Source organism: Haliaeetus albicilla, chromosome 28 (genome assembly GCF_947461875.1).
Source record: "Haliaeetus albicilla chromosome 28, bHalAlb1.1, whole genome shotgun sequence".
Taxonomy (NCBI): domain Eukaryota; kingdom Metazoa; phylum Chordata; class Aves; order Accipitriformes; family Accipitridae; genus Haliaeetus; species Haliaeetus albicilla.
In genome coordinates this window covers 13859808-13879266 of record NC_091510.1, presented here as the reverse complement: position 1 = coordinate 13879266, position 19459 = coordinate 13859808, and the positions used below count along the sequence as shown (strand labels likewise).

Below are 19459 nucleotides of genomic sequence, written 5' to 3'. Positions count from 1 at the left end.
AAATGAGTTCCCTGATGATGCAGATCTGTAAACGCTAGTTGTAAGATGCTGAGGAATGGAGGTTGTGAGAGGAGGCAATCTGCAGCTGAGAGTTAGATGTGACGTGAGGCTTAGTATGACGAGTGATACCTCCTGCTTGCCTTGTGCAGCTCCCTGCTCAGTGTCTCAGCTTCGGGGGATCTGACTTTTAACTTTTTCCTCTCAATCTGTACGTGTACCAAGTTGAGGCCACACGATGCCGGCTGTCGCATTTGGCTAGGTTGCCCCTGTTCGGGGGGGCTGCGGGGCGAGTCACCGATGGTGCTTTTCAGTGACCATTTCCCCCCACCTGGTGCACTGGAACAGAGAAAACCCTGTATGTATTTGAAGGAAATTTACTGAAATGGTGCTCCTGATCCAGATGCGCTGTTCAGTCGTACACTCTGTAAGGTAACTTATTTATTCAAAGTAGGTCATGGAACAGTTTTGGAAAATGAGAGGAGCAGGGAGGAAATTACAGGCAGAGTAAGTAACAGTGGTAGGTGACAAAATGAGTGTTTGACCTCAGAATGTTAGTGTAAGAGAAATTAAAAACCCTAAAACAATTTCGCAAGTAGAGTTGAGAGACTGAGCCAGTACCTAAATGCTGCAGCCAAGTTACTGTTTAAGCAGTTGCCTTCTGCTCACTTAAAACTTCTGAGCTAATAGTAGTCTGAAATGAAGTAGTAAATGAATTCTTAAAAAAAACACCCAAAACAATCTTCACCCTGAGACATGAGTATTTCAGAGACAAGAGAAGTCACCACATACATAAAAATATAAAAGCCCTCCAGGATTGGTATGGGATTGTTTTACTTTCTTGGCTGATTAACTGATTTACTGATGCTGCGGTTAGAGGAGAGTCGTCCGACGGGGAGTCTGGCCCTGACGCAGCTCAGGCAGACACCACAGCCACTGCTGCCTTGATTAAAAAGCTTTCTCCGGTTAAGCATTCTCTTTCAGCAGCAATGCCCTTTGCGTGCCACCAGTCAGCCTTCAATATATAAGGTTCGGAAGGTCTTTCGTTATGAGATGTAATTTCTGTCCCTTATTACACCTTCCCCGAACCAGCCCGTTTTTCAGCGCAGTACTCCCTCAACGGCAGAGAGCTGAATCTCTACCTCAAACCGTTTCTCCCATCAACATCTCTACACAACTTCTCCCTGTAGAATCTCGGTCCCCGCGGTTCCTCGGCACACTGTCCCCGGGTCCCGGCCGGGCCCTGTCCCGGCACCGCCGAGCCCGCTGCCCCTCGCCAGAGCCCCGGGGGCTGGGAGCCCTCCCCTGCCCTGTTGCCCCCCTAACCCCCGCTGGAAGGAGATGGCCGCCCGGCTTCGGCTTCCCCGGCTTCAAAGCGGTACTTCCCCGGGTGACCGCCGTCCGGGCCGAGGCGGGAAGCGTTGTGAGGGGAAGGGTGGAGGCCGTCGCCCGAAGGCAAGCCCCAGAGGCGGGAACCGTCCCACAGCGCGGGCTGGCGGTCGGCACAGCTCCCCCCCTGAGGTGCCCGCCGCCCTCACGGCCGTCGGCCGGGGTCTGTCTGTCTGTCTGTGAGGGTGTCCTGCCGGGCTGGGGGCGGGCGAGGCTGGGCAGCGCCCGGCGCCCACCCCGCTCCCCGTCCCGTCCCGCCCCGCCGGCGGCTGAGGTAAGCGGGAGCGGTGGGCGTCTATCTGCCGGCGGCTCTCGTCACCCGGCGACGGGTCTCCCCCTAATCGGGTTTCCATCAGTCTCCGCGGGGGCGTATAAAAGGAGCCGCCGCGGGGCGAGGCGGGCAGAGCGCGGCGCTGCCCACCCCCCCCCCCTTCCCGCCCGGCCCCATGCAGCCCGCCATGATGATGTTCTCCAGTAAGTACTGGGCGCGGAGGGGCTTCTCGCTGGACTCGGCCCTGCCGGAGGAGCGGCCCGCCGGCGGCGGCCTCACCGTAAGTGGCGGGGCCGGGAGCTGGGGCTTCGCCGGCGGAGGTGGGGGGAGAGAGCCGGTGGGTCGGGTTCGGGGGGCCCGGTGTGAGGGAGCCGTCCCCCTTCCTCTTCGCTTTAAGGTCAGGCGAGGAGTTTTTCAGCAGGGGCCGGCGGAGCGAATTTGGCCGACCGATCGGCCCTCGTTCGAAAGGCAGTCTCGTTCAAAAACCTCTGAATGAAAGTTGCCTTAGAAATCCAAGCCTTGCTGCAGGAGCGAACCGTGCGGCTGCTGGAATAAGACAACAGCACTGGGGTCCGGTTCAGGTGGTTTTAAGTGCTTGAATTTTGAAAGGCTTTGGTTACTCCTGCGGGCCGTACGCGTCAGCCGAATCCGTTCTTTTTGAGGCAGTCGCAAGCCTCCGAGCACGATAACGTAAAACTTTTTTTTTGGCAGCACACAAACCGCGTGCACTCAGGCTGCCTTGGTGCCTATGGCACTTCCATGGCTGAGCAGCAGGCTTTGAGGTTTCCCAGCTTCTAGCAGGGGCGCGAGAATCATGTAATTTCCCTCTTGAAAACCCTCTCGGGAGGTAGAAGCAGTTCTCTGTAGGATGATGGTATGGGTGCAACAGGTGCTTGGGTGATTTCAAGCACGGGATAAAGTTCTGTACGCTTACAGGTAAACATATTTGAACAGGAATCTACTTTAATAAGAGTAAAGAATGTTAATAGGTGCTAATAATGTAATCTGCTCTCAATACGTGAAATGTTTAGGATTATGAAGACTTTGCCTCCTGTAAAATTTTGCAACGCGTGAAGATTCAGATCACTTGAGTAGAATGAAGAGAATGCACCAGTTTGTACCAGTTGTGAACTGGCCTGTTGTCTTTATAGAAAAATGTGAAGTATTCCTATTCATACATGCTTTGTTTCTGTTGGAAATATTGAATTAAATATGATAAATTTGCTTTACTGTCCTTATATTTGAGCTCCTTTCTTTTCTGAGTTCTGCTATAGATGACTTTTATTCCTGAGTACTTGCGCTTGCTCCAGATAATTCATTTTCATTAGGAAAATTGACCTACTCATTATTTAATTATGAAGTGTACTAATGAGCACGGCTGATAAGATTTGAGTTCTTGCAATATCACAGCCTCTTCTGCTGGGCTTCTAACAAATAGGTATTCTAGTTTTCATATGCTTCAGAGGGTCTTTCAGTCATTGCTTCGGGTAATGCTTGCTTGAGAGTATTAGGCAACCTGTGACAGTCTTGGAAGGTGCCAAGTGCTCTCGTTTCCCAGAGGAATCAATGGTATTTAGATTTTCAGACACTCAGTTGACTATGGGATCCTCGGTACATAGCTTCTAGAAAGCAGGACCCAGTGAGAAATCACAGATGCTATAAAAATGGCACCTTTGTCACTTCACGTGGAGGTTGTGTGTTTGATGTATGTAAAAAGGATTCAGCCAAATCCCAAATATTATTAAAGTTAAAACAAAAGCGACCTTCCCCTGAACTATCCCTGAGCAAACCTCCTACTGAGCAGAATCAAATAAGCTCAATTACTAAAAAGTGAGCATGTTTGAAACTCATCATATGTCATTCTACAAACATAATTGCTTTTCCAGATTGTTTCTGTGTAGTCTAATGATTAGAAAAGACCACAGGGACTTTTTAGCATGTCCAGTAACTAGTTTAAATGTGGCTGTGCCATTTAAAGAGTGGCTTTTGGTAAGATTATGCATTTTAACTAGCCTTCTTTTTAATTCAGTGCATTTGTACCTGTACCTTGTACCTTAAAAAAAAAAAATCTCAGAAGATCCAGTGGGAGCTGACTTGAGAGCTGTGGGCTCTGTATTCAGTAGAGGGAGATATTTTAGAGCGGGCTAGGATTGAGCAAAAAAGTAAACCAAATTGACACGAACCATGTGGATGCATTAAGATGGATGTGATACAAATGCCTTGTCACTGTCAGCGATATCCATTTTTAAGAAAATCATTTTATATCACCCGGTTTGAAAAGGAGTCGGGCTGAAGCTTACTAATTTTTTGCTGGCTCATGAAGCACTTGATAAAATCTTGTAAAATCTTCTAGAAGCACAGGGAGACCCTTTGCTAAAGTCCGTTGTTGCAGGTCCACAGACATTATGCAAGTGGGATAACCTACCTGTAAGGAAAAAAGAAGAGATTTAACTTGGCTTTCATCAAGTGTTATGAAACCTGTTTAAAAACTTCATTTTTGCGTTATTTTCTGTAAGCTGCTTTACAGTTTACTAAAGGACAATTTAATCCATGTGGAATAGTTGTATATGATTCTTAATTTCTATCTTCATATTTTTTCAGTGACTGTGTTATGGATGATAAAAAAGCAGTTAGCATCTCACTGGAGATTTAATTGCTCCAGGAGTCACAACCTGGGTATTGGAAAATGCAGGCTGTTTTTTGAAAATCATGGTCGATCTTATAAAAATTGTCTATAAAGGCTGTACTGTTGGCATCTCAACAAGATTTAAGCTGATATAATTACATTTTTTTTTAAAATGCTGGCTGAAATTTGGCTTAAAGCAGTCTTTGACCCCTAAATTGTGAGAAGAATGTAGGAATGGCCAAGTATGGTGTCATTTCCTGTATTTTTTTTTTAGTTCCTAAGCCAGCTCATCTTCTATGGGAGGTGCAGTTTTTCACAATGAGAACAATCAGCCATTAGAATAATCTCCCCAGGGAAGTGGTGGATTCTCCAACATCGGACACTTTTAAGATTCGGCTGGATGGGGTGTTAGGCCATCTTGTCTAGACTGTGCTTTTGCCAAGAAAGGTTGGACCAGGTGATTCTTGAGGTCCCTTCCAACCTGGTATTCTGTGATGCAGTCTATGCTTGTATTTATGTCCTTGTTTGATAATCAACAGATGTTTTGTTTTCTCAGGAAAAATGACATTACATGGCAACATTAATTGTACTACAACAGAGAACATAAAGTTTGTGTTTTAAATTTAATGGTTAATACAAAAATACAGACCAGTGTAAATCATTGTAAATTGACTGGTACAGGTTAGAATAGCATCACTGCAGTTTTGCAGTAATTTGGACTGTCTCCATTTGCATCATATTTATTAGTAATGATAGCATTGCCCTAATTATATAGTCATATTTATATCTTAAACATTCATATGCTTTTCCTTAAGCTCTTTTTTACGGACTGGCCTCTTACACAATCATTTCTAGCAGCTGCCTTTGATCTGTGATTCTGGTTTCAAGTCAGTGCATTACCTTTTAAAATAAGTCTGGATGACTTCCAGCTATTTTCTAACAAAAATTTTTCTTTGCGTAAAAAGACTTAATTTTGGGAAATGCTTGTTTGCCTCAGAGATGATGTTGTTCTTTATCCATTTGTAGCTAAACAGATCCAGTTCTGGGAAAAATGAGGAAAAGAAAGGGAATAAGGGAAATGGGAAAGGTGAATCTGTTTCTGAAGGTGGAAAGACAGCCGTGGTGTTTTCCTTGAAGAATGAAGTTGGTGGATTAGTGAAAGCTCTCCGACTCTTCCAGGTAAAGCTTACAAATCATTACACTGACTGGACTGAGGAAGGCTACTGAGGTCAGGTTGTTTGTTGGTATAAATCTAACGGACCGTGGCAGAAGGAATAGAGTGCGGTTATACTCTGCAGAATTGAATAAAAGTAACTTAAAATTTTATGGACCATTCAACAAAGCATTTTGGGCTCATGAAGGGTTTTGTGGACTAAAGTTTAACAGTGATGCTGATGTTCACACCATGCGCTTTAGATGTCCGTCGTGTGATTCTGAACACTGTAAATTAGATTTGAAGGTGTCTGTGCAGGCCACAATGAAAGGAGGCACTTTCAGAGAGCTGTTCAGAATCTAAATTACATACAGTCAGGTGGTGGTGGCAGCCTTGCTGCACGACAATGTTTGGTCATGAAGTTAAACGCATCTTTAGGTGCATGCAGGATCAGGGCTTCTATGTGTCTAACTAGAACGTAAATTGTGACGTGTTGGTCCCCATGTAGATCCTCATGCAGTCAGTGTTTTTCGGTCAGACTGCTGGTGCTGCATGTAGTCTGCTTGCCTTATTAATAAATTGAAGAGGGCTTGAAGGCATGTCTGAGGATAGTTAAAGGAAAGCAGTACGATAAAAGTCTTGGGTTGTTCAGTCTGTGCTGTGCAGCGAAGAGAAAGTTAGGAGCTGGCTTGGAGCCCACCATCAGAGGGGTGTAAGTGTGGGAGCACTGAGCAATACCAGTGCTAACTCATGGGAGCTGGCTCTGGGAGCAGGTTCCCGAGGCTGGTGTAGATACTTAGATTCCCCAGCCAAGGTAAAGGGGTGAGTTAGACCCACGGGAGGGAGGCTGCCAGGAAGCGGAGTGTTTGACAGAAAGAGGGGAAGCCTAAGAGATTTAATAGGAGCTGCAGAAGGCGTCATGTTTTCAATGCAGCTTCTCTCCAAGGGGTAAGTGTCTCTAACTGCAGCTCTGGCTTAAATGCTTGAATGGGTTCATACTTGAAATCTTGGACTTCAGCAACTCCCCCTTCTTGGGAATAGGCATGTAACTCACTCTTAAAACATGGCTGGAAGATGTTGCAGAGATATCATCCCCATTCACGTAGTCATTAACGATTTGAGTACTGTGAGGGGAGCACAGGGTTTGTTCTCTACTCAACCAAGGGTAGATCAGGGTGAATTTGTTACGTGAATGTTTAGCTAAGGAGATACACCGTATACATACCTTATGGAGCATGCCAGTGAAAGAATTTATATCCATCCAGAGGTGTAAAAGCAGGGCCTGCTGGTTGGCTGTACCAGAGGGTACCTCCATCTGAAATGGACATTTATGTAAAATACAGCAGGCAAGTGGAAGTACAAACATGGAGTTCTCCCCATTTGGAAGTCAGAAGATGCTTTATAGGCTTCACTGAGCAAGTGAAAGGATAGTTGTGAAAAGTAACAGATAGTTTCTGTCTGGCAAAAAAAGGGAAAAAATCGGAGTCAACAGAAGTATTGGTTCAAAGCAGTCATCTAGTCCAACCTCCTGTTTTGAAACAAGGCTATCACAACACTAGATCAGGTCAGCCATAACACGTTACGGTTTTCTGTTGTTGTATGACACCCTTGGCAGACCAGTAGTTGTGGTGGGAGAGATAACCCCTAAGAAAGTTTTCATGCTAGAAGTGTTCACACACTCATGTTTGTTGCATCGTTTAGTTTTGATGGGGACATTGTAATAGAGAATAGCTTAAATTAGGTTATAATTTTATTACTGTTAACACTTTGGGTTATTGATAATTACTGCAAGAAACATAGGTGAGGACTGATGTACAGCTATCCTCACAAAAATATTTTCTTCCTCACATGTTCATAAGAGATACTGAAGTAGCACATGTTTAATAGCATCTATTTAAAGAAGCACACTCAAATCTAGTTGTATTAACATCATTACTATGCACATTGCCTAATAAAATTGCATTAGAATTTAGTATTTATAGCAAAGGTAAATATAAAATTGCATTAGATTTTTTTAAATCTTTTTAAAAATTTTGATGTTATACTGTCCTCTGTAAGAGATTGTCTTGGTAGATAAAGTTAAATAATTGGTTTAATTTCTTCAGTAAATATAATAGTTTTATTTTTACTTTCAGTATACAGATTTTTTTGTCTTCAGTATTTAAGTGTCACTAACTAATTGTGTAAATACAAAGTGAGTACTTTCAATGAAAGCACCTTTTAATAACTGGGAAAAACTTTCCTGAGGAATATGCCATCAATATTGCCCTTCTAGCTGGTATGTTTGTATTTCATCCATTATTTCATCTTTCCACAGGAGAAACATGTGAGTATGGTTCATATTGAATCACGAAAATCGAAGAGAAGGAACTCAGAAGTGGAAATTTTTGTGGACTGCGACTGCAGTAAGAAAGAATTTAATGAACTAATCCAGTTGCTCAAGTTTCAAACTAATATCGTATCTCTCAATCCGCCAGAAAACATCTGGACTGATGAAGAAGGCAAGGCTGCTTTTGTATCACTTGATTTAGACACTGACAAATGTTTTGCACAGGTATCTCCACAGTCTTACACTCCAGTACATTCAACTCATATTCTGTCTTCTACAGATCTCGACTGTGTCCCTTGGTTCCCCAGGAAGATATCTGAATTAGACAAATGCTCACAGAGAGTTTTGATGTATGGATCTGAGCTGGATGCAGATCACCCTGTAAGTGTAACATAAAATTGTCTTGCAGATAATTTGTTCGGGTTATTTGCCAGTCAAATAAAAAGCCTCTTGGCTGCTGATTGAGTGCTTTTTTTGAGCATATGGTTTTCAGAAGGTGGGGATTTAGTTCTCTTCAGTAGTTTTGGTGAATTGATTTTCCTTTTCTGTAGTAGGACACCCAAAAAAGAGGTCCTCCAGAAAACTTATTCAGTGTTTAACAACTATGTCCCCTTTTGTGCTGCTTTCATTTATTTATTTTTTAAAGTAACTAGTTGATAGAAAGGTTTCAAACTCTGAAGAGTTTAGATCAATATGACCTTCGGTTCTGCCAAAAGTAGGTCTTAGGTAAGAATTGATATTAACCTAAGCGTCAGAGAAGGAAGAATTATGAAGGAAGACTTCCTTGGGCACTCAGGAGGTAATTACAAAATAAAACAGAGCAACATGTTACTGTTTCTGCATGAATGCAGCAGATGGGAAGGTGTCTCATGTTGTTTCCTGACTTTGGTGACAGGAGACAAGCCTGCGATTCATACAAGCTGTATCTGCTGTGGTGCCAAATGCACAGTGCAAAAGGCAGAAAAATAGATTTGTTATTGTTTTATTTCTTTTGGCTGATGTCCATAAATGCTTAACCCCTCAGTCTTTAGATGGTAGATGATTGCAAGCATTTGTGTTACAACATTTTCACTTATTATAAATCCAAGTTTCTACCTTTAGACCACTTGGCTGAAAGACAGTGGTGGTAGCTAGTTGTATTCATTCCTAAAATAGGCTGGATTACACTGGTATTGTAGGAAACTTCCAGGTGAAAGGAAGTAGGTAATGAACCAAGATATCTGACTATAAGACTGTCAGCCTTATGGAATCAGATTAAACTCTAGCTGTAGGTTGCAGTCTCCTTTAGTTTTTTTGTCACACACATTTTTGTTGGCATTGTCCAAGATGGTGAAAAACGGCCCCGAAGAGTTTGTAAGTGACTGCAGAAAGATCAGTTTGTTGTAGGGAGCTTCCTAGTGATGCATCTGTGTACTGTGGTACTACAGTGCCTGTGCAGACTCCTTCCTGGTGGCTGCCTTGGCTGAGGAGAGGCAGGTCCTCCTGGTGGCCCTGGCTTTGGGGCTCTCTCTCAGTGCAGAAATGGCACTTGGACTGCTGCCTTCTGTCCCATCTGCTCCACAGCTGCTCCATTGGCCGTGCCGTGGTGGGAGCTCGGGCGCAGACCCTCACGCCTGTGCACTTGAGCAAACGAACCTCACTGCTGTGTCCCGTGGCAGCCCCACTTCCCTGTCTCCAGTGTCACCTGCCTGTGTGTCAGCCGCGATAATCATCATCGCCTCGCTTGGTTCCCAGCCATCCCTGTGAGCCCTTCCCGCAGCTGGGGAGCGTGTTCCTGGATCCTGGTTTCTGCCATGCACTTCTTGATGACAAACTAGGATTTACCTTACGTCTTCTTGGGATGGAAAAGCCTGTTGATTACCTTCAACCATTAACAGTAATTTGGTTCAAACAGAGGCTGTAGTGGCAGCTCATTCTAGCCTTGAGTCGATGACTGTGACGGGCCATTTGATACTGTTTTATGTTCTGAGCTGGTGCCTTCATTAAATACTTGAGTGCTCTGCTGAAAATCTGCCTTTAGTTTTACAGACAATGAAAAAAGACATTTGCATTATATGAATATATATTTTACACTTGGGGGAACTCTTATAAACATAATTTACACACCATTTGTTAGCCTATGCAGCATGCTAAGTATTGGAGATGGGGGGAAAAAACTGTAAAATCTGTGACTGGCCTTTCACAGGCCACTTCTGGTGCCTGCCCTGTTCCTTAGTGGTGGTGTGTAGGTGTCAAGAGGACCAAGAGAATTACCCTATTACAGAACCAGTATAGCACCATTTCAGCAGCATAGCCCTAACCTACTCCATGTTGGCTAATGGTTTGAGTCTCAGTTTCACTACATGTGACAGGCTTTTAAATCCCCTGTGCTGTCTTCCGTTACTTTTCAGCTCTTAACTGTCTGCAGCTGAGCAACTCAACGCTTATGTCAAAAGGTATTAAGCAGACAAGGAGGCTCCCCCAGATTACAGCAACTTTTTGCCAGTCAAAAAGCTCTTCTGTGTAGGAGTGGAGGCTTGAGGGTTTTCTGCAGTCCTCTGACATGGTCCCTTACTCTGCCCTAGCAGCACAGCTTTGGTTATGGGGCAGTAAAATGCCTTCTGAGTTTTCTGGAAGCTCATACAAATATTTCAAATCAAATGACATTATCTTTTCATTCCCTTCGGTGATTTGTGTTTTGTGTATGTGAGCAGTAAGGAAAAAATGCATTTTACTTTTCAGCTCTTACTAGAGGAAACTTAAATGCACTTTCTGGGCTCCTAACTGGGGAACTTAGATGACTTTTTACCCTTTTTCATCTTCAAGAGGTTGACAGTTCTGCCTTCAAAATAGATAACTCTTTATGTAGTCCAAAACCTGAAGTGTCTACATCTTTTATAGGTATAGAAGAGATCTTGGTTTAGTTTTGAATAGCTCAGAGGGCTGTAACTGACTGGTGTGTATGTGTTATACAGCTCTTTTGCGCTTAATACGGAAAAGGTATGAGCCTACTGTAGCCCACGAGGTAGAGCCCTTCCTCTGTAACTCAAGTTGGAGCAATATGCATATTTGCTATTGGAGGCTGATCGCTCAGTCCCTAATGTGTTGGTTAAGATGGCAACTGCTGAAGTAGCATCTTCAAAATGAGTTGCGTATGAGCTCTGGGTGCTTGATTCTTCTAGCAAAGAAAAATGTGTTAAGGATAGGTAAATTATTCTGCTTTGTGCCTGCCTGTAGATTTCCATTCAGATTAAGGAAGACCCGAGTGAGACAAAATTACAAGGAAAAAGTTTCCCTTTTTCAACATCTTGGATGAATGACTGTACCTATGACTGAACTTGTCTTGAAAAAACTCCTGTGGGACTTTGGTGGGGGAAAATGTGAAGAAATCCTTATCTTCTCTTGCAGTCCAGTAGATAGTGTTAATCAAAATACAATATAATTAGGTACTAAATAAACACTTTAATGATATGTTTTATAATTATAATTCTTACAGCTAATTTTCTGTTCTTATTGTAAATTACTCTCTTCTTCCTTGCATAAGGGATTTAAAGACAATGTCTATCGACAGAGAAGAAAGTACTTTGTGGATGTTGCCATGAGCTATAAATAGTAAGTACTGGCATAATTCTTCCCCATGCTGCTGACTAGTTAGAATTCATGCTCTACTTAACTCTGTAGGATGAAATTTAACAGTAGACAAAGTCATCCTTTAAACTTTGACTAGTTTAGTGTAGGCTATAAATGACAAACCTGATGCTTGAAATCCCGTTACATTTTCGGTACAGATACGGGCAAGTAAAGCATTTGAAAGGTAAGCACTATCTCTTCAGCATTTTATTCATAGCTGCTTGAACTTAAGAAACTCTTTTACAAATGCTTGCATGTGTTAATGACAAACTGATGCACTGCACATATCTAGCATCCCTACGTAGTTGGACAAGCTCACTAAAACCCCAAATTACTATTTTCTTCTCATGCGCTTACTATACTGGACGCTGCAAAATGCCATTTATCAATTTTGCAACACAGCTCTAAATTTCTCAGAACTCAGTCAGTGGATTTCTCTGTAGTTAGTGGAGCTGGTGCCTGTGCACAAATGCACTGTATGTGTTTTCTTATTTTGATTTTTTTTTTTTTTCCCCCCATGTCAAGTCAGTATTTTCAATTTGCTACCGTTCCTGGAAGTCAGGAAACTTTCTGTGCTACCTACAAATACCTACTGTGTTGCAATTTTCTTGTCACAGAAGCATTCAATTAATTCTAATTGTACTCTAGGTTTTATTTGCAACAGGCCAAAGCCCTCATTCTCAAGGGAAAGAACATCCTAATTTCATGTTCTTTTCCATTTTACCACACTTCTTCAGGTTTTTCATTTTTCTCCTTTGAGATTTCTGTCAACATTGTTTAAAGAATATAAAACACAACAATTTTTTTCTCCCTTCGTAGAAGGCATGGCCTGTCAGGAAGCAATTCAGAAATGGATTTTTGAAGGTTTTTCAGTTCTGTTTTTTTGTTTTTAGTATAAGGCTAGTGTATGGGCGCTAGAAGGCTGGGGGGACAGGCGGATTAACTCTGCTTTGTGACCGTATAATCCTGATTATATTTCTCCCTTACCTTTGTCCCATTCCTGTCGTTAAGCTATTACCAATCTAGTAAGTGTGTAAGTGCTACTGTTGGTCTGCCCATGGTGGCATTTGTTTAGCTGGGTGCTTATGACATTCATCCAGCACAATGAGCTGCTGCCTGCTGGGGGCAGGGAGCTGGTTGGTAGAGAAGCTTCCTAGGCTGCCAAGGTAAGTCTTCAGTTTAGCCAGCTTTCAAATGTAAATTGAGACAGTTTTTTTGTTTGTTTGTTTACAGCTGATTGTTTTATTATCTTTTTTTTCAGTCTAATGCTTGTGGTAGAGTTAGTGCTTCTTGCCTAGCATTTATTGCAGTGTGGAATGTCAAGGAGGTACCTGCGGATGAGGGCAGACTGTACGTGCTCTTAGAGTTCTTTCAGTAAGTCTGATAGTTCTGCATTTACCCATGACGGTAGCAGCAGTGCCATGCATTTCACAGCTGCTAAGTTGCTGGAAATGCCTTCCTCCCTTCTCCCTCTTGGCTGCCTAAGTGCTGGAAAGATCACACAGCTGGATCACTAAGCAGTGGTTGGTCTTCTGCTACACAGGTTTGGTTTTTTTCACCCTGAAACCAGTGAGAAACATTTTTTCACAAAAATCATGTAGAGTAATCCTCCATATTCCCAGAAGAAACAGATAAGGGAAAGGAATATTTTCCTTATTTAGATTTTGAAGGCTCAAGAACCATTTCTGCAGGCAAATTACAAAAATCAAACAAGCCCAACCAGAGGTTATTTGGGGGCCAGGCTTCGTACTTCAGCAAAACTGCTCAGAAGTACTCCTTCATCCTACTGATCTTTTCAAATCTTTAAAAGATTTCAAACTCTTCCTATTATTATGAGCAGAGGGAAAACAAGATGCTTCAAATATTTTTAGCTGGGGACCACAAAATGGCCGGTCCTTAGGGCAGTTACCTGAGATGGGGCAAAGTCTCGTTCATACTCCTCAGGTCTCCTGCAGTGGTTATCTTAATCCCAGGGATGTGCCGTATCTACTGGGCTGTACAGTCTGTCTGTCTCTGGGTGTGCCTGTAGAGACAGCTCAGGGAGACATTTGCCCTCAGCATCCTGCAGCTCAGCCTAAGCCACGCTAAGGAAAGGCAAATCAGCTCAGGGAGGACTCTGTGCTGCTACAGCTAAGCTGTTTCTGCTACCCGTGCTGGGGAGCTCAGAATTTATATAGGTGTCTCGAAGCTACATTGCAGTCTCATCACACTCTCTTCTGTGGTCTAATGGCTATTTACTTATTTATACAAAAGGAACAGTTCTGTTGTCAGGACTGCTTCCCTTAGGGGTAAGTTCAGGACATTGCCTTGAACCTGTGAGTGTCTTCCAGGTAAGTGACCTTCCTAATCACTTACTGAGGCTTGATATGTTTCTACTTTTCATTTTCCAGTGTAAAAAAAAAAAACCAAACCAAAAAAACCCCCACACTTGTTTCCTTAAGAAAATAACAAAGAGGTTTGGCTGCAAAGAATTGGCTGCAAGGAACTGGCTCTGTAAAAAAAATTGTTGAGTTGAAAACCCTGGATCAGCATCTCCTTTATGAATTGCTGCTGTTCTATAGTAGTAGATGCTCTGCTTTGCTTGAACATAAAGAAGCCTCTGTAGTGGAGAGAGAAAAACACTAAGCAGTGATCTTGAAGGAGCAGATATTTGCTGGTGCTGGGTGTTAAAGGGAAAGACATGTTAATAGAGCACAGCAGTGAAGATCAGCTGTATGAAATAAATGGACCAAAAAAAAAATATTCCTCCCTTCTTCACTTAGCTTCTATCCTAAAGATAGTGAAAAATGTGTTAATCTTGCTAATTAGTCCTTTGAGACTGATTAGGGATTGAAAAAGTGTTGAGAAAATTAAATCTGGAGGAAAAATACAATGTTTAAGAGGGAATTCATAAGTTGATAGCTCATGACCATGGCAAAATGGAAAGACCCTATTTTAATAAGGGGAAATAAAAATTCAGGATGGGTTAGCTTCTAGAGTCAGCCACAAGAAAACTGGCAATGCAGGCTGGCCATTTCTGTGATTTATTGAAATGTTTGAGCGCAAGGTGGGTCTTGCTTGTTGAAATAAGAGGGTGAGGAAAATGAGATTTGCAGAGCTGAGTGAGAAAGGCATAGGTTCTCCCTCAACTCTGGCTGTCTTGATTGTCTCGATAAAGAAAGCAATATCATGATCAGCTGGAAATAAGATCAGCTCTCCTGGGCATAAATCCTATTAAGGAATTAAAGTTCAGTGAACCTTACTTCAGTACTAATGAATTAATTGAAACAATGACTAAGTTACAAACCTTTTAGTGAGCAGTGACCAAGCTTCAGATCCTTGATTGTGTTTATACCTCTCTAGTGACAGGCTGAATAGAAACCTGAGTTTTTCCACTGGTGCACACATTTCTTCTTCTTCGCTGGGCCAGTGCTGACCTGTACTGGCAGTATCCGTAGTAGTGGTCACGTCTAAGGAAAAGGGATGAGGCTACTGCATGGTGTTCTGGCAACCCCAGGTGGATGGAGTAGCAACCTGCTTGTATCTGTCACGTACAGTACAATTTAGAGTAGCTGTGTTATGCTTTCCGTGAACTGGCAGGCAGCTTAAGGCTGATAAAGTGTAAAGGTGAAGACAGATACTAGACCTGGAGGACTGACTCCCACCACAGAATGGGCACGGACCCAGTGCAGCTCCTTTTGATGAGAAATGCTTCACTAAATGTGTTGCAATTCTTGTCGTGTCTGTAAAAGAGCGGCTGAAGGGGAACTAGCGGATGTATTGGATATTCAGTGACTCCTTAGCAAGTATGTGTACCTCATACCAAGTAGCCTTTGACTGACAGATAACTGCCATGGATCAACATCCTTTGATATAGTGAAAGGCAAGGGGATTAAATGGTAAGTTTTCAATAAAGATGAGAGGACAACCAGAATGAATGTAGGGCAGATGATCCTCTCGTGCATGTAGGGACTGCATAGCAGCAACCGCATATGACATGAGGGCCCGTTCCTTGTTACCTCGTGTAGTGGAGACAGGATTACGAACCAGGCAACGACAGAGATGGGGAGCCAACCCCCCAGCAAAAGCACAGCACTGCACTTCTGCTGCAGTGGGATTCCCCGAGCCTGATATGCCTGTTCAGGTGCTGTCTGCGATACTGGGGAAGCTGCAGCACTGGGCTGGGAGTGCCCACGTTGCCAGCCCTGTGGCAGGGGAGTGAGAGATGGGGACTGATGGGGTGGAGGAGGATCCTGTGGATCCCTTTGCCAGTCTGCACTTCATTACAGCACGGGAAAAGAGGATACCTGAGGAGAAGGCAGTCTGCACAGATTACGTACTATAGATGGTGAACATTAAATCCAGAGAAAGATTATAAAGTTTCTAGGGGGAATTAAGGACATGAGATGATGGCTCATGGCATGGGAAATTCCTTACAGTTAAATACCAGGCAGTGCAAATTGGAAGGAGCCCTTCACACTCTTCATGCTGCCAGTCAGTTTTAAATTAGCCGTAACCACACAAGGCAAATCCTGGATGTCAGAGACAGATAGCAGGTACCCTGGAAGGCTCCTGCTTGCAATTTCTGTACGTCTATGTAAGAGGAATGGTGCAGAAGAAAATAAAGGAGAGGTGTATTTAGAGGGTTAGTTTCACCTAGGCTAGGCTGGTGGCTCTGAGGTTAGCTTCCTCATGATGTAGTCCTGCATGAATTTGGGGTTCCAAACATACCTGCACATGTAAGCAACAGTCTAAACAATATATATCTATATTAATTAGATCCACACATTTCCAAACATCTACGTAATTGCCTAATCTTAACTTTGTAAAATGCTAAGTAATGATACTGTGTCAATATTATGTATTTTAAAGAATGCATAGAGCATTCAGTCTGCTGATGGTCTTACTGAATCTACAAGTTAGACTGAATCAGGATCTTCAGCTAACCACTTGCAAAGGCATCAGTGGCAATAAATGGAGAAGTACTGCTCTTGTATAGGAACATGGCATATAAGAAATCCATCTTTCTACTACGATATGTACAAAGATTAAGAAATAATCTCATTGCTTAATAAGAAGAAATACAGTTCTTATGAAATGAATGTAATATGTACGACATAACATCAAGAAGTAATTCTAAGAAAAAAGCATCTAGCTGTCATTTTAAAATAGTTTTAAATAGTTTTAATAGTCTCTATCTGCCTTTATTTAAATAATACTTTTCACAGAAATTTTGTCATCCACTGTCTGTCTAGAATCTGGTTGTATTCAAATGTATTTTGTATTATTGTGTTTTTTACAGTGGTCAACCCATTCCCAGAGTGGAGTACACAGCTGAAGAAATTAAAACATGGGGGGTGGTGTTTAGGGAACTCAGTAAACTCTATCCCACCCATGCTTGTCGTGAATATTTGAAAAACTTTCCTCTGTTGACCAAGTACTGTGGATACAGAGAGGATAATGTGCCTCAGTTGGAAGATGTTTCTATTTTTCTTAAAGGTAAGATTCATATTTGGTTTGCCGATAGATACAGTTTCATGAAAACACTCTTTTCTATTAGTATGAAATACAAAACACATTAAATGAAAAGACTCCCAGCATTGTCAGTGGACTTTGGTTTAGTCTTTGAAGTATCATTCTGTTTTTGACATTCTCCATGGAAGAGAGTTTGTTAAGACAGTCTTATGTATTTGCAAGTATGAAGTTGAGAGGAATTAAACAGCTGAACATGTATCACATGATGTTACCTTGCACAGGGTAAAAAGTCCTTCAGTACAGTGAAAAGAGCGAGCAGAGTTACCTCTGCTCTTCTCATTGCCACAGGATGGGAGTTCTGATAACCGCAGTGGGCATCCCCCAAATATTCAGGCAGGTAAAAGAGGGAATAAAATGCCAAGATAAACTGAATTTAAAGAGGAGAGCAGGTTTGGCACATTGTTGTACAGTACAGTCTGATCAATATGAGGGTTTCCTGAGTGCTCAAGACCTCACGACACTAGTCATTATATTCGTATGTTGAAAAAAATCACCTATGGGGACCCCATAGGTGATCTGCTACTTCTTTTTCATGTTTTAAGGGATCTGTATATTACATATTTAAGTTTGAAAATACCATTCTTTTTCATCTGTAATGGAAATGTATCCCATATGGAAGAAGTGGCAGACATGAACCTGCTGTTTTTAAGTCTAGAAGAAAAACCACCAAAGAGTTCATTTAAGATTTTCATTTCTCCTTAAGGGTCCCTTCAGATACATATACTTGTTCTTAATCCTCTTTTTCAGGAGCTCTAGGAGCTCAGGGACTAAAATATTCTAAAGATGGGTGTTTGGGAAAAAAAGGTTAATGTGCTGTTAAGTGTTACAAGAAGAATCAGCAAAGCTTTTTATCCCAAATATGTATGGAAAATCTTTTAGCTAAGAGAAATGCAAAATTTTTAAAGAAGGGCTTACTTTCCTCAGTCCCTGCTTCATCCGTAACTCTTGTTTGTGAACACCTGCATTTACTAATTGACTCATCACTCTGAGTTTGGTTGTGTCCTTCTGGGTTTCTCATATATTGTATTGTGGTCTCAAAGGAATGATACCAAAATATACAGGTTCTTTCCCCCTAACTAGAAACTCAAAACCTCACACTTCTTTCAGAAATATGTTTTTAGACTAAACACAGCAATAGTAGTGTCTGTGGAAGAAAAACTTTAACATTCTCCTGTAAACACTTTGAAAGAGTAAAGAATGAATTTGGGAGAGAAATGTGCTTTTCAGAGTCACTAAGTCTGAAATTACTCCCCACTGGGACTAATTGACAAAGGAATGTTTTGTTAAATATTTAAATGAGGACCTCAGATGTGAAAGTCAGTATTTTACTGTCACAAACAGTATTTTATCTGTAAAAATAAGGATAGATTTGATTTAATCCTATTCTATTCTGTTAGTTTTTAATGTATTTTACAGAAGTTGTCTTCTGTTTTGGAAACTTTTTTCCCATTTGGTACCAGACATAAAAATCAGATACTCTGTGATTTGAGAATACCACTTATGGTACCTTACCATCTTTTCTAGACAAAGGTATTCAAACCAACTTTGAAATACCTCAAGCTGTTTTCATTAAACATATGCTAGCAATGCAAAATAGTTCTTGTACATAATAGGTGAAAATGATGTGTGGTGATCTTCAGCGAAGATTCTCCATGTCATGCTTCTGGTAGAATAATTAACAGAATATTACCTGTCCTCAGAAACTGATATAGTGAGATATATATATATATAATTTGGTCTTTTATTTTCTCCTTCACTTCAGAAAGGTCTGGCTTCACAGTGAGACCAGTTGCTGGATACCTGTCTCCACGAGATTTTTTAGCTGGCTTAGCGTATAGAGTTTTTCACTGTACTCAGTACATACGACATGGCTCAGATCCTCTCTACACACCAGAACCGTAAGTTGCTAAATTTGCCTTAGTGCTGAAAAGATAGGCTCACTGGATTCTTAAAAGACCCCATTAGATTTGCCAAGATTGAAAAGAGAAACCTTCCTACAAATGTAAAAATCTACTTACACCATTGATGACGAAACCCTTCACACTGGTGAGCCAGAATTTAATTCAAAGGCTTCTTATGGACTTTTTCCAAGGGTTTTAAATAACTAGGTTATTTATATGGTGGGTCAAAAAAATCTATCATCTGGATTATATTTCAATGGAAACTGGAATTTTTAACTAAACATTTTGAAAAAGTGTCTAAAATTTTATTTTCTGTTGGACAACTAAGGAAAGAAGTTGGAAAAAAAGCCCTGAATCCCTTGAAAAAAACTGCTTTTAGAATTATAATTTGGTCTTCTTGTGTTCCCGTTTATCTTCTTTGGGCCAGACTGCACAGTTGAACTTCATTTCTCTCCTGTAACACAGCGCAAGCAAGTCATGAGGCACTATTCTCTCACCCAGAGAGGATATTAGATAGGAAGCCTGTTATAGGGAACATGATAGAAATAAGAGACACTTTAATTATGACTTTCATGGGACAGCATTGCAGCTTTTCCAAAACAGAATATTGCGAGTTTGGATGAAATATTTTGGCATTTGGTTTCTTGATGAAAAGTGGAGAAAAAAAAGA

At 41.8% G+C, this 19459-nt stretch overlaps 1 protein-coding gene across 1 annotated transcript in view; it reads left to right on the top strand.

Moving 5' to 3' along the window:
- The first annotated feature begins 1672 nt into the window (after positions 1-1672).
- TPH2 (tryptophan hydroxylase 2) overlaps positions 1673-19459 on the top strand; it is a 52792-nt gene continuing 35005 nt past the window's right edge. Inside the window, exons 1-7 of the mRNA XM_069773782.1 lie at positions 1673-1937; positions 5310-5462; positions 7754-7937; positions 8046-8146; positions 11289-11356; positions 16656-16852; positions 18651-18786. Coding sequence (XP_069629883.1) covers positions 1833-1937; positions 5310-5462; positions 7754-7937; positions 8046-8146; positions 11289-11356; positions 16656-16852; positions 18651-18786 — 944 coding nt within the window. The 5' untranslated portion in view covers positions 1673-1832. The remainder of the gene's footprint in view (positions 1938-5309; positions 5463-7753; positions 7938-8045; positions 8147-11288; positions 11357-16655; positions 16853-18650; positions 18787-19459) is intronic.